Source organism: Diaphorina citri, unplaced genomic scaffold, assembly GCF_000475195.1.
Source record: "Diaphorina citri unplaced genomic scaffold, Diaci psyllid genome assembly version 1.1 scaffold231, whole genome shotgun sequence".
NCBI lineage: Eukaryota > Metazoa > Arthropoda > Insecta > Hemiptera > Psyllidae > Diaphorina > Diaphorina citri.
In genome coordinates this window covers 81189-94966 of record NW_007377668.1, presented here as the reverse complement: position 1 = coordinate 94966, position 13778 = coordinate 81189, and the positions used below count along the sequence as shown (strand labels likewise).

General features: G+C 39.5%; 3 protein-coding genes across 3 annotated transcripts; all 3 read right to left on the bottom strand.

The window, feature by feature from the left end:
• Positions 1-36: 36 nt before the first annotated feature.
• LOC103506362 lies at positions 37-1135 on the bottom strand. The gene is made up of 2 exons (XM_008470746.2): positions 955-1135; positions 37-611 (listed from the first exon to the last, which is right to left on the bottom strand). The coding sequence occupies exons 1-2, from the start codon at positions 1073-1075 to the stop codon at positions 370-372; spliced, it is 363 nt and encodes a 120-aa protein (XP_008468968.1). The 5' UTR covers positions 1076-1135; the 3' UTR covers positions 37-369.
• A 5515-nt stretch (positions 1136-6650) lies between these two features.
• Positions 6651-13170, bottom strand: LOC113466228 (peptide methionine sulfoxide reductase-like). Its single transcript, XM_026821435.1, has 3 exons — positions 12795-13170; positions 7281-7441; positions 6651-6720 (listed from the first exon to the last, which is right to left on the bottom strand). The coding sequence occupies exons 2-3, from the start codon at positions 7436-7438 to the stop codon at positions 6651-6653; spliced, it is 228 nt and encodes a 75-aa protein (XP_026677236.1). The 5' UTR covers positions 7439-7441; positions 12795-13170.
• Positions 9541-13722, bottom strand: LOC103506366 (peptide methionine sulfoxide reductase). Its single transcript, XM_026821434.1, has 4 exons — positions 13705-13722; positions 11998-12177; positions 11300-11394; positions 9541-10195 (listed from the first exon to the last, which is right to left on the bottom strand). The coding sequence occupies exons 1-4, from the start codon at positions 13720-13722 to the stop codon at positions 9958-9960; spliced, it is 531 nt and encodes a 176-aa protein (XP_026677235.1). The 3' UTR covers positions 9541-9957.
• Between the last annotated feature and the right edge of the window lie 56 nt (positions 13723-13778).

Genomic DNA, 13778 nt, shown 5'->3' with positions numbered 1-13778 from the left:
AGACCATCACCCTGCTGTATGGCATATAAAAACTGGTCTTGGTTACTCAATATGAATAAGGTACGGCTGATCACGTCTACCTGATACCTGATGAGCACTCACACTATCAGGTAAACCTGACAGGTACGGCTGAAAAGGTCCGCCTGAAAAGGTCAGGTCTACCTGATAGTGAGTGGCTGGCCCTAGAATATAAATGGATATGAGTGGACTGCTCGAATAGGACTACATCCCCCGTTCATTCCTCAATAGTCCTTTGTCGGCGAAATTGGACAAATCCTCACTACTTAAAGCTACTTTACACATTGTTCCCGCAAGAGTCTCTTCGATCTGACTCGCCCTACGGTCACCGGCAGACTGACCGCTCCCCGATCACTGAATCGTCGACCGGCCCGTATACTGGTACTGGTCGTTGAGCGAGCACTTGCGCGAGTGTTCCCGAACGAAGTGGTCGAGATTGTTCGAGTGATATCGGGTGGCAAGGGCCGTCTGTAGCCGGGAAGCGAGGTAGCACATGAGAAACGCGGAAATGAAGAGGAGACCCCCTAGCACCCCCGAGACCAGGAGGAAAGTGGAGCAGGAAGACTCCATCGAGATGGTTTTCCGGTAGAGGTCTGTGAATGAGAGGATGGTGGTGGATTAGATAAAATTAGCTAAAAAGACTCCTGTGTTCTTCGTAGCAATGAGCCAGCTTCTACAGTAGACTCATGTGGTCTGTGTCGTAGCAGGCCCCTCCCGTCATATGTCTCATCATGTGAGCTGTAAGAGACACAATAACTACTTCTCATTTAAGTGCTGCTGGGTCAACACAAATCTATGTTGACTGAATGGGATATGTCTATGTTGCTAAAGGCCTCATGTATAATTCCACTCCATTTGGACGAAATACATTTTTGTACAGTAACAAATTTATTATTTAATTTGATATTAGTTACTAGGTCAAAATCAATTTTTTACCTCCTGGCATAAGTACGGTATACTCAATGTTCTCCTGGAACTTGGTGTACTGAGTATCATTATCATGGTTGTCATGGTGATGGACATGCGGGTGACTGGCATACGTGAATGTCTGAGTCATGTTACTCGAGTTCGAATCCCGTCGTCGGCGTCGCTTTCCGTGGCCGGATGGCTCGAAGAGGTCAAGACAATATTCCTGTGGGAGGTAAAAATGTGTTATGGCGGAAAAAATGTCGGCGTCGCTTTCCGTGGCCGGATGGCTCGAAGAGGTCAAGACAATATTCCTGTGGGAGGTAAAAATGTGTTATGGGCGGAAAAAACGTCGGCGTCGCTTTCCGTGGCCGGATGGCTCGAAGAGGTCAAGACAATATTCCTGTGGGAGGTAAAAATGTGTTATGGGCGGAAAAAATATGGTGGAAAAGTTATTGTTGTTGTAGCGGCTTCAGGTGTAGCCGATTGGTGATGGTCTCTAGCCATATTTAATAGTCTTCTCCTAAACTCTAAACTGCAATCAACCATCGGATATTGGGACTTGTGCTTGTTCTTTTGAAGCATAGAAAACCCATTGAAGAACTGCCATCGCTATGAGAACTTGAGAACCCAAGGAGTGTTGAGGGATTTAAGTAGTTCAATTTTGGAGCGGAGGACAAGGTCAGCCACTCACTATCAGGTAGCCCTGACAGGTACAGCTAGACCTGATCAGGTGTATCTATGTTGTTGTTGTTGTTGTTGTTGTTGTTGTTGTTGTTGTTGTTGTTGTAGCGGCTTTAGCTTTCGCAGAATGGCGATAGCAGAATAAAGAAAAGATGTCTTTTTGTATCTGCTATACACCGGGGTGATGGTCTCTAGCTCTAGCCATGTTAATTTGGCTGGCTCGTCCTGAACCGCAGTCAACCATCGTGAGGACTTGTTTTTGGTCTTTAAAAGCAGAGAGAACCCTTTGAAGAACTGCCAGCTTGCTAGGCTGGTTAGGGTTAGCTGTTGCTGTTCTCCTCCCTGTTTATAGTCCCACAGCCAGACGCTAGTCTTCTCTCTGTTTAACGTCCCCTAGCCAGACCAAGGTGTATCTATCATCAGTTTTATCTGACAGTGAGTGACTGAGTCTTTAAAAGCAGAGAGAACCCTTTGAAGAACTGCCAGCTTGCTAGGCTGGTTAGGGTTAGCTGTTCTCCTCCCTGTTTATAGTCCCCTGGCCAGACAAACTTGCTTTGATTTAGAATGCCATCTGACAGAGCCTAACAGTTTGAACATGATTGTGTGGTGGACAAAGTTCCATCAGGTCTGTCAGACCATCTGAGAGACCCGGGTCTGAAGCTCTTTCCGCCACTCATGTTCAGACCATCTGACATACCTAGGTTAGCTGGGTTTATCAGACATTCTGAGCGTAAGTGGGCGCCACAATACGTGTTTAAATGCCTAGTAAAGTCATACTGGGTGTCGATGCCCTCATGTCACTCTTAAGATCCCTCAAAATCATCGACAAAATCTAATCATCGAGGAACCAGCGCTAACGACATGTCCCTAAGCATTGTTCAGAAAAAAGAAGTCATACTGATTAAAATCAGGCAGTACCAGTATAAAACCAGTACCTATCATCCCCCCCCCCCCCCCTGTGAAAGGCCCTGCAAATCCTTTTTCGAGTCATTTCTCATTTGGTAGGTGTTAACTCGAGTGCTGAAGCTGAAAGCCTTTAGGTCATAACGAGAACACCTGGCAAGAGCCCTACCTCGGAGCTCGGAGTATAAGGCACGACTTTATACCTGAGACACGTTGTAGTGGCAATTTTGAAAAGGAGAAGAAGGCGAAGAAGAGTAAGAATAAGAAGGAAACGAAGAAGAAGAAGACAAGAACAACAACAATAATAACAACAACTGCTGCAAAGGATAATGTACAACCTACTACATATCTTTGATGTTGAGATAAAAGAAGAAGACGAAGAAGAAGAATAAGAAGAAGGAGTAGAAGAAGGAGGAGGAGGAGAAGAAGAAGAAGAAGAAGGAGGAGGAGGAGGAGAAGAAGAAGAAGACGAGGAAAAGGTTTATTTTTTTAAACATCCAATGATATTATTCGCTTGGGAGTTCCAAAGTTCTAGAGTTATTTCTGGAGTGCTGAAATTCGTGACCTAGCAATTCATTGATCCAATAAATTAGCACCACGATTTTTCAGCTGTCTCTCTCTCTCTCTCTCTCTTTCTTTCTTTCTTTTTTTCTTCTCTCTAATATTTTGTAGATCGCTATTTTTAGCACCAAATTACCCAGTTTACCAGTTAAGGAACCTTATTATTAGGTACTCTAACATATCAAATTAAATAATAAATTTGTTACTGTACAAAAATGTATTTCGTCCAAATGGAGTGGAATTATACATGAGGCCTTTAGCAACATATTAGACATATCCCATTCAGTCAACATACATTTGTGTTGACCCAGGAGCACTTAAATGAGAAGTAGTTATTGTGTCTCTTACAGCTCAAATGATGAGACATATGACGGGAAGGGCATGCTACGACACTCTCTCTCTCTCTCTCTCTCTCTCTCTCTCTCTCTCTCTCTCTCTCTCTCTCTCTCTCTCTCTCTCTATTTTTCTCTCTCTCTCATTTTTTGTAGATCGCTATTTTTAGCACCAAATTACCCAGTTTACCAGTTAAGGAACCTTATTATTAGGTACTCTGAGTACTCTGACAGCCAAATTTCTTATTAGACAAGTAGCTATATATCTATGATCTAGGTACCTAATTTTTTCCATTAAAAAAGAAAGAAAAAATGTTCAAAAACTACCCCATGCTACCAATCTGGAACTAACGATCCCTAGATTACAAGTAGACAATGTCACCATTTGGCTGGTGAAACTACACAATAAAAATGAAAATACCAGATTTATGGCAGACGAAAGTTAAGCACAAGGCGCCATTTTTATGGGAACAGATATAAAATAGAACAGAGACATTTGTGTTGAAAATTTATGGGTAGTCACATTATAGAGAGGGGGGAGAGACTAGAGAGAGAAAGAAAGAAAGGAAGAGAGAGGAGGAGAGGAAGGGGGAAAGGGAAGAGAGAAAGAGTAGAGAGAGAGTGTGAGAGAAAGAGGTTAATGAAAGGGAGAGAAAGACAGATAGTCAGATAGTGAAAGAGGCAGAGAAACGGAAAGGGAGGGAGAGAGAGAGTAAAATAGGTGATGAAAATGAAAATACCAGATTTATGGCAGACGAAAGTTAAGCACAAGGCGCCATTTTTATGGGAACAGATATAAAATAGAACAGAGACATCTGTGTTGAAAATTTATGGGCAGTCACACTATAGAGGGGGGGAGAGAGACTAGAGAGAGAGAGAGAGAGAGAGAGAGAGAAAGGAAGAGAGAGGAGGAGAGGAAGTGGGAAAGGGAAGAGAGAAAGAGTAGAGAGAGAGAGTGTAAGAGAAAAAGGTTAATGAAAGGGAGAGAAAGACAGATAGTGAAAGAGGCAGAGAAGGGGAGGGAGAGAGAGTAAACTAGGTGATAGAGAGACAAAAATGGAAGAGATAGAATGAGGGGAAAAGAGAAAGGGGACAGAGAATGAGAAAGAGAGAGAGAGAGAGAGAGAAAGAAAGAAGCATAGTGAAAAAGAGAGGGAGGGGAAGGGCGAGAGAGAGAGAGAGAGAGAGACAGACAGAGAGAGAAAGATAGAGAAGGAGAGAGAAATAGACAGTCATGAGGGAGAAAAGAACAAGGGAAATTTATAATGACAGAAAAGGAAAGTGGGTCAACAGTGTTTAGAATGGAGCTGTTAATACATCTGTCCAATTTCGCCGACAAAGGACTATTGAGGAATGAACGGGGGATGTAGTCCTATTCGAGCAGTCCACTCATATCCATTTATATTCTAGGACCAGCCACTCACTATCAGGTAGACCTGACCTTTTCAGGCGGACCTTTTCAGCCATACCTAGGTCTGGAAACACACGATCAAATTAATGAGACAGGCTGTCACTGATAGAGACATAGGAAAGAAGTCAATGTGCTAGGTACTTTTTTTTTGCAGTGGGTCAAAAATAATTACTTGAAGAACGACAAAGGACACAACTGTTGCTGTAGAGCAGTCTAGTGACTCAAGCCTTAAGACATCGCACATTCGCACTATCACCTACCACCACCACCACTTCCTGCTCAGTGAATGCAGGTCTGGTGCGGGTTCAAATTATACAGTACAAAGTAATGCAACTTGAACAGCCAAAATTTGATGAACTTTTCAAAAAAAACCAAAAAAAAAAAAAAAAAAAAAAAAAAAAAAAACTAGGTAGATACAAATTCAAAACATAGATGTCGAGATAATTATGACCTTGTTTAGGTTGACATCAAATTGTGCAACAGAAAAATAAACGAAAAACACGAGGAAAAATCGAAGAAAATTAAACTTACGTAAGTAGAGGTAAAAGAGAAAAAAACGGGGGGCAATGGGGAGATATAATAAATGGGTAGGTAATAGCTACCGACCTGTGAACTTTTGAAAAATAAAATATACCCGCTTACACAGAACGGCACACACTAAATAAACACGAAAAAAGTCTGACAAAAAGTAGAAAAAATTAAAATTGACTAGGTAGGTTGATTATTATTAAATAGAGTAATTATTAATAATTAAATATTAATTTACTTAAAAATAATAAGAAATTAATTTATTTTGATTTAATTTTTCGGACGAACTTATTTCAAGTTGTCAGGTTCCAATGAAAAATGACGGGACCTCCCTCGATGCTCGATGTTAAACTGATAAAACTTATCAGGGATTTGTTATTATTTATTTAATTATGTATTTGTTTGTTTATTTTTCTGCCTCCCGTGACTTTTAAGAAGCGAAGCTAGTATCAGGTAGACGTGATCAGCCGTACCTTATTCATATTGAGTAACCAAGACCAGTTAACAAGGACAAATCCTCCTCACTTAATGTGACTTGTACATAATCTTAGCTTAATTTCAAATGTAAAGGTATCAGGTAGACGTGATCAGCCGTACCTTATTCATATTGAGTAACCAAGACCAGTTAACAAGGACAAATCCTCCTCACTTAATGTGAGTTGTACATAATCTTAGCTTAATTTCAAATGTAAAAGACGTGTTCCTTAGTCTGATTGCATTAAAGGAAGAATGGAAACCAAGATACCTAATATGGTGCCAAAATTTACAAAGTATGCTCTAAAAAATTGGTGGGGGAAAATTACGAGGAATTGAATCAATCTTCAGTCGCACCCATCCATTTTTTTTTTTTTTCGATCTCTTTTTGAAGTGATTTTCCATTCTCTCTTTAACGCAATCATATTTTCATATTATTATTTAGGCGTTAAGATTTAGATAGGTACATTAAGTCCATGCAATGAGGACATTGCTTCTGCTGTTTATTTATTCAAACACAAATCTACTTCTTGTATTAGCGCTGTTGTAAATTTACAATTTGCACTGAGAACATTCCCAATATGATCATTTGATTTTTTGATTATGATAAGGGATGTGCTTACGTCTATTTTTATTTCTTTTAAAAACGCAAGTTTTGTACGAGTAATCTATATTAGATTGTTTTGCTAAATAGGTACCTATGTAGGTAGGTCTTTATAAGTATTGGGTCCACTTTTTGGCTAGAAGGAAATTATGTGTTTAATTTTTTTCTAGTTCATGAATGGTGGTTCTTAATTCTTAATAGGTTGGTAGATAAGTACCCATAGCTATACCTACTTGGGAGGGTAAACCCAACCCCTAACATACTTATAATCCACCTGGGTCACTTCCGTGTGGTCACCGCTGTAAGGGAGAGACGGAAGGGGCTAGATTAGTATGAGTTTCTTAGGAATCTTAGGTCAGCCACTCACTATCAGGTGAACCTGAGAGACGGACCTTTTCAGCGGTACCTGTCAGGTTTAACTGATAGTGTGTGTTCTCATCAGGTATTAGGTAAATCTGACAAATGGCTCTATTCAGTCATACCTGTCAGGTTTACCTGATAGTGTGTGTGCTCATCAGGTATTAGGTAGCCCTGAGAGACGGGCCCTTTCAGCCGTACCTGTCAGGTCTACTTGATAGTGTGTGTGTGCTCATCAGGTATCAGGTATCAAGTATACTTGATCAGGTATACCTGGCAGGTTTATCTGATAGTGAGTGGTTAGCCTTACTGCCTTAGTCAGCCCACCTAAATGCTTAAGAATAGGGACCAAGGGTCCCAAAGGGTTTTCTCCCATTTCTGGCAGCCTGTTTTAAACTCACACTCTGCAGCCAACTTACATATTATGTCACAAAAGATCTAACCAGGTCGCAGTGACCAAGGGCGTTTATTAAAGCCGATGGCCCTACTTATACCAACTTACATATTTCTATAGGTGGGATTTTCCGTGGTGCCTCCGCTGTAGCCGACTTTGGTCCTCAGCACTCCTTTGGTGGTACCGAATAGACCATCCGGGGCCCAGAAACAGCCCATGGCCAGCACTGCCGTCTTGGTATTGTTCTGTCCGTTGGTCTGTGACATGGTCTGGAAAACATACTTATCTATAAATTTATTGATATTTTGTCAGCGATTTTGATTTCTTTCCCAGATTTATATTAAATCTTGTTTTGTAAAATCTATATTCATTAGAATACCCATTCATTCATTCATTCATTACTAGGTAGGCAATACAGTATTTTTCTTTTCATAAAAGAAATTTATTTTAAAAAGTAGGTAGGTCTTGTTTTATAAATGAGCCCTACTTTAGGTATGTAGGTACCTACGAAACTAGGAAAGGATTTACTTTAAGTTAACACATACTTATCTATAAATTTATTGATATTTTGTCAGCGATTTTGATTTCTTTCCCAGATTTATATTAAATCTTGTTTTGTAAAATCTACATTCATTAGAATATCTATCCATTCATTCATTACTAGGTAGGCAATACAGCATTTTTCTTTTCATAAAAGAAATTTATTTTAAAAAGTAGGTAGGTCTTGTTTTATAAATGAGCCGTACTTTAGGTATATAGGTACGATACTAGGAAAGGATTTACTTTAAGTTAAGATTATTCCTCTGAGAATTCCTTGAAATCATTTCCGTATTTGACCAAAGAGTTTTGTATATTGAATAAATCCTAAATAAAACTTTATTGTATATAATTTAGAAGATACCTACATATTTTTTTTTTTTTACTTTTTTACTTTCTATTTTTATGATTATTTTTTTACAGTATGGGCAGATGGACAATCGAGTTTTACATCAGCTAGAAAAACATAATAGGTAGAGAAAAAGTGAGAAAGCATGCAAAGGTCTTACCTGGAAATATCTTCCAGAAACTTGAGAAATCCTCTGGGGTAATCCACACAATACATAACCAAAGAAAAAGACTTTGAAAGGGCTCACAAAAATCATAAAGGCACAAGGCGAACTGAAGAAAAAAAAGCTAAGGAAAACAATGTGGACCTAATTCAATACTTTCTCATTTGATGAAATACGTATAGGTTCCCTATGATATTAATGCACCTAACACTTTCTATTTTTATGATTATTTTTTTACAGTATGGGCAGATGGACAATCGAGTTTTACATCAGCTAGAAAAACATAATAGGTAGAGAGAAAGTGAGAAAGCATGCAAAGGTCTTACCTGGAAATATCTTCCAGAAACTTGAGAAATCCTCTGGGGTTATCCACACAATACATAACCAAAGAAAAACACTTTGAAAGGGCTCACAAAGGCACAAGGCGAACTGAAGAAAAAAAAGCTAAGAAAAAAAATTTGGACCTAATTCAATACTTTCTCATTTGATAAAATACGTATATATGTAGGTTCCCTATGATATTAATGCACCTAACAGGTATGGGATGGAAAAAACTCTGAGATTAAAAACCCCACAAAGGAAAAAAAAAAAAAAAAAAAAAAAAATACAAAATTTTGTATCTAATACACTCGAAACGAGAATGTAAGAGAAAACACCATTCACGACACTAAAAGAAAAGTTACCACGAGGTAATGCTATTAGCAAGAAATTACTAAAACTGCTGAGCCTTTCAGCAGATATTACGCAGCACTGAGGCTCAAAACTCAAAACCAAACCTCAAAATTTTGATTAACCCATACATGTGTTACCCAACCAGAAAATTGGTTTCCTTTTTTTTTTTTTTTTTAGGACCATTTTACAACTCCGAATGACCGAATGAAAATGGAATTTTGACAATGATCATGATTGGTTTATTTCAATTCAGAACCCTTCTCGGGCTCTGAAAATCTGAAAGGGATTGTTTCGGATTCCGGAATCATTAAAAGAGATAACAAAAATTGGGCATGGTAACGGGTTAACAAATTTGATAGTCGTTCATATTTAACCCTTTGAGACCATTAACCCTTCGGGGTCTGGGCTTTAGTGACTAAGATTTGGCCTAAACTTAATAATATGTATTAAATTAGTAAAAGTGGACATTAAGATTAATTAAAAAGTCAAAGAAATAGGTGCATAAAATACATTAGGTATGTACTAAAATTACAATAAGAAAATATTATAAATCAGAAAATAAATAAATAAGTAGGTAATAAAATTAATAAAGCTAAATATCTATACACATTTTAATCAAATTATAATTTTATCACACCTGCCTTGGTGGCGTAATGGTCAAGGCGCTCGCCTGGTGAACAGGCGCAGGTTCAATTCCAGCCAAGGTACGGAAATTTGTTTATTTTGACCTCATTTTTTCCCATTGCTGGGATAAGGGCTGTAAAGGAGCCTCTAGTATAGTGTAGTCTAGTCTAGTCCTATTCAAGCAGTATTATCTGTCAGTATGGTTTCATGGAAAGTTACTAAATATTACCTTAGCCATTGAAACCACTCCTGAAAGGTCAGTCTTATGCCAACCACTCACTCTAAAGGTGTGTCTACCGGCCGTCGACTATGTTTGGATACACCTTTAGACCGTCTGACAGACTGTAACAGACCGCGGTTTGCCAGACAGCGTGTGTGGCGGGAAAATCATTCACACCTAGGTCTCGAGATTTTTTCGCCTTACATCTCATCTTCGTCTCTTAGCACATCATTCCACTGCCCTCGTAACGTTTCACATACTTCCTGACGTAGTTTTTCACATCTTCGCTCAGTCCTAATTGGTCCGCCTCCTCTTCGAACTGTTTGATTCCTCCAAAGCCCACGACATAGCCGTTCAGGCGTGCCGCTAGGTGGGAGGTTTTGTAGCAGTCTTCGCTCTTGAAGTTCAACTTGGGCTGAAGCTCAGAGTGCTGACGAAGTCGGTACTTCTGGTGGTAGCTGTGAAGAGAGAAGAGGAGCCGGTTATTAAGCCCACGACATAGCCGTTCAGGCGTGCCGCTAGGTGGGAGGTTTTGTAGCAGTCTTCGCTCTTGAAGTTCAACTTGGGCTGAAGCTCGGAGTGCTGACGAAGTCGGTACTTCTGGTGGTAGCTGTGAAGAGAGAAGAGGAGCTGGTTATTACAAAAGTAGGCGTCTTCACGATGGCCGGTTTTACGTACCGGGACGACCTGGAAGGCCAACCAAGGGAAACCAAGGAATGACTTCCAGTCAATTGCCTTCACCCCTCCCTCACTACATACCGGGACGACCTGGAAGGCCAACCAAGGGAAACCAAGGAATGACTTCCAGTCAATTGCCTTCACCCCTCCCTCACTACAACAACAATAGAGGAGCTGTATTTACCCTATGTTATGGTGTTGGCCGTGTCACGCCATTATCTAGGTCCCCTAGTTGTGCCTAGGTCAGCCACTCATTTTGAGGTAGACCTGATCAGATACCTGAGGTATACCTGATAGTGTGTGATAGCAATAATATCTCTATCAGGCGAACTGATGGAGAACTGACACCTGATCAGTTTAGTTCAAATATTACAGAATAAGGAATAAGGGATGAAGTCCAAATATTTTCCTATTCAAAATTGAAAAAATGTTATAGAAAGTTATTAGAGAACTATAGAACTTGTGCCTGATACCTCTACCTACCCAAGTAACGTTCCATCTGACACCTGACAGACCTGATGAGTATGTGGCGGTTCTATCAGCTATACCTGATCAGTTCTCAGTTTTCAACTATCTTTGGCCAGCCACTCACTGTCAGATAGAACTGATGATAGATACACCTGATCAGGTCTAGGTGTACCTGTCAGGGCTAGCTGATAGTGAGTGGATGACCTTCTCCTCCGCTCCAAAATTGAACTACCTAAATCCCTCAACACTCCTTGGGTTCTCAAGTTCTCATAGAAACTAGAAATGTGCTGTCATAGAAGTGTCTTGGCTTTAAAAATTGAAAATCTCCCCCTCCCCTTAAAAAATTGTTCCCATTTCGGGATATGATACTAAGCTACGCTCTTTTTCCGCAGCGCTAATTCTGGAAATCAACTCACTCTTCCGCGTCATAGAATCGTGTGAACGGTACGACAAGTGTGGTGATGGGTTTCCGATGTTTCGTCTTCTCCTCAGCGAGACTCTTCTCGGCCACCTGAAAAATGAAATAAAATGCCCATTTCGGGATATGATACTAAGCTACGCTCTTTTTCCGCAGCGCTAATTCTGGAAATCAACTCACTCTTCCGCGTCATAGAATCGTTTGAACGGTACGACAAGTGTGGTGATGGGTTTCCGATGTTTAGTCTTCTCTTCAGCGAGACTCTTCTCGGCCACCTGAAAAATGAAATAAAATTAAATTGGACTTACAAAACCACCTTTTAGAAACAAACAATGAAATTTGACATAATCAAGAAGTAGAAGAAGAAGAAGAAAATGAACAAATCATGAGATGATATAAGAAACTAAAATGTTGCTGAAAAGTACAAACATTATGTACTTATATCCTTATATAGGAACACGATGAGATTTGTGTACAGTAGAACCTCGATTATTTCAACTCTCTATTATTTCAACCCCAAAATTAGTTCAAAATAGAGCATTTATTAACCATCTTGTTCTTTTGTACGGTATCTAAATTTTGCCCCCTTTTTATATTGTTTTATAGGGAATTTCAATTATTTCAACTTTCGATTATTTCAACTATTTTCGGTCCCAATTAGTTGAAATAATCGAGGTTCTACTGTATTATTATTACCTCCTTGTCTTCCGGATTAACGTGCAGGATCATGGATCGATACTGGGTCTTCATTTGTACCGTGGGGTCGTGGTGCTTCCAGAATATCCGGAGGATCTCCTTATAGCTGATGACGCTGGGGTCGAAATCCACCTGGGTCACTTCCGTGTGGTCACCGCTGTAAGGGAGAGACGGAAGGGGCTAGATTAGTATGAGTTTCTTAGGAATCTTAGGACAGCCACTCACTATCAGGTGAACCTGAGAGACGGACCTTTTCAGCGGTACCTGTCAGGTTTAACTGATAGTGTGTGTGCTCATCAGGTATCAGGTAGCCCTGAGAGACGGGCCCTTTCAGCCGTACCTGTCAGGTCTATTTGATAGTGTGTGTGTGCTCATCAGGTATACTAGATCAAGTATACTTGATCAGGTATACCTGGCAGGTTTATCTGATAGTGAGTGGTTAGCCTTAGTCAGCCCACCTATTAAAATCCGGGTATAAAAGAGGATAGGATCGGGTTATACGATCCTGTACCCGGATTCTATCCCAATTCTAACCGGGTAGAAACCGGGTAGTTTCTTTGTTTTGGTCCTCTGATATTAGAGGAACTTTAGCTGGATTGAAAAGATTTTTACATAATATGTATTATGTATGTATTGCATAATATGTATTTACATATTATGTAACCAGGTAGGTAACCATGCCTGACAACGAGCCTATTTCTTGGTTACGTAACTCTTGTAATTCCAATTTTAGGAAGCAAAATGTAGATACATATTAGGTACCTAGTGCTTATGTTAATAATTGAAGAACTACCTACCGATATCAACACAGACAAATTTATTCACTCAGCTGCCTTCCTTCACATTGATGCATTTAAGTGCACTTCTTCACGTAGCGTAGGTAGATACAAAACATAGATGTCGAGATAATTATGAGCTTGTTTAGGTTGACATCAAATTGTGCAACAGAAAAATAAACCAAAAACACGAGGAAAAATCGAAGAAAATTAAACTTACGTAAGTAGAGGTAAAAGAAAAAAAACGGGGGGCAATGGGGAGATATAATAAATGGGTAGGTAATAGCTACCGACCTAGGTAATGAGAAAAAGACCGGTGTTTTTACCTGACACAAAACAAAACCAAATGAACTTTTGTAAGTACACAACCTAGAACCTACCTTCACAAAACAAATTAAAATTTAATACCTAGGTATCTACAAACTAAAAAAAAAACTAAGTCTACCTACCTGTACACTACACACGAATAAAACAAATAAAATTTTTGTAAGTAAGCAGGTCAATATTTTGCCTACTGAAGTACTGAAACTGAACGCATACCTAGTACCTAGGTTGGCCTTGACACATCATGACCTACTTTTCTGTATGGATTGTCATGCATACCTGACACAAAACAAAACCAAATGAACTTTTGTAAGTACACAACCTAGAACCTACCTTCACAAAACAAATTAAAATTTAATACCTACCTATCTACAAACTAATAGAAAGGTAAAAGAAACTAGTCTACCAACCTGTACACTACACACGAATAAAACAAATAAATTTTTTGTAAGTAAGCAAATGAATTATTTTTTGTAGGTACACACAGCACAACATTCCCAACGTACTTAGGAAAGAGAAAGTCAATATTTTGCCTACTGAACGCATACCTAGTACCTAGGTTGGCCTTGACACATCATGACCTACTTTTCTGTATGGATTGTCATACGCTAGCATAGAGTTTCATGTTTAATGGAAAAGGTGCCTGAAGAAAAGAAAATCGGAAATCAGAAGTACCCTAAA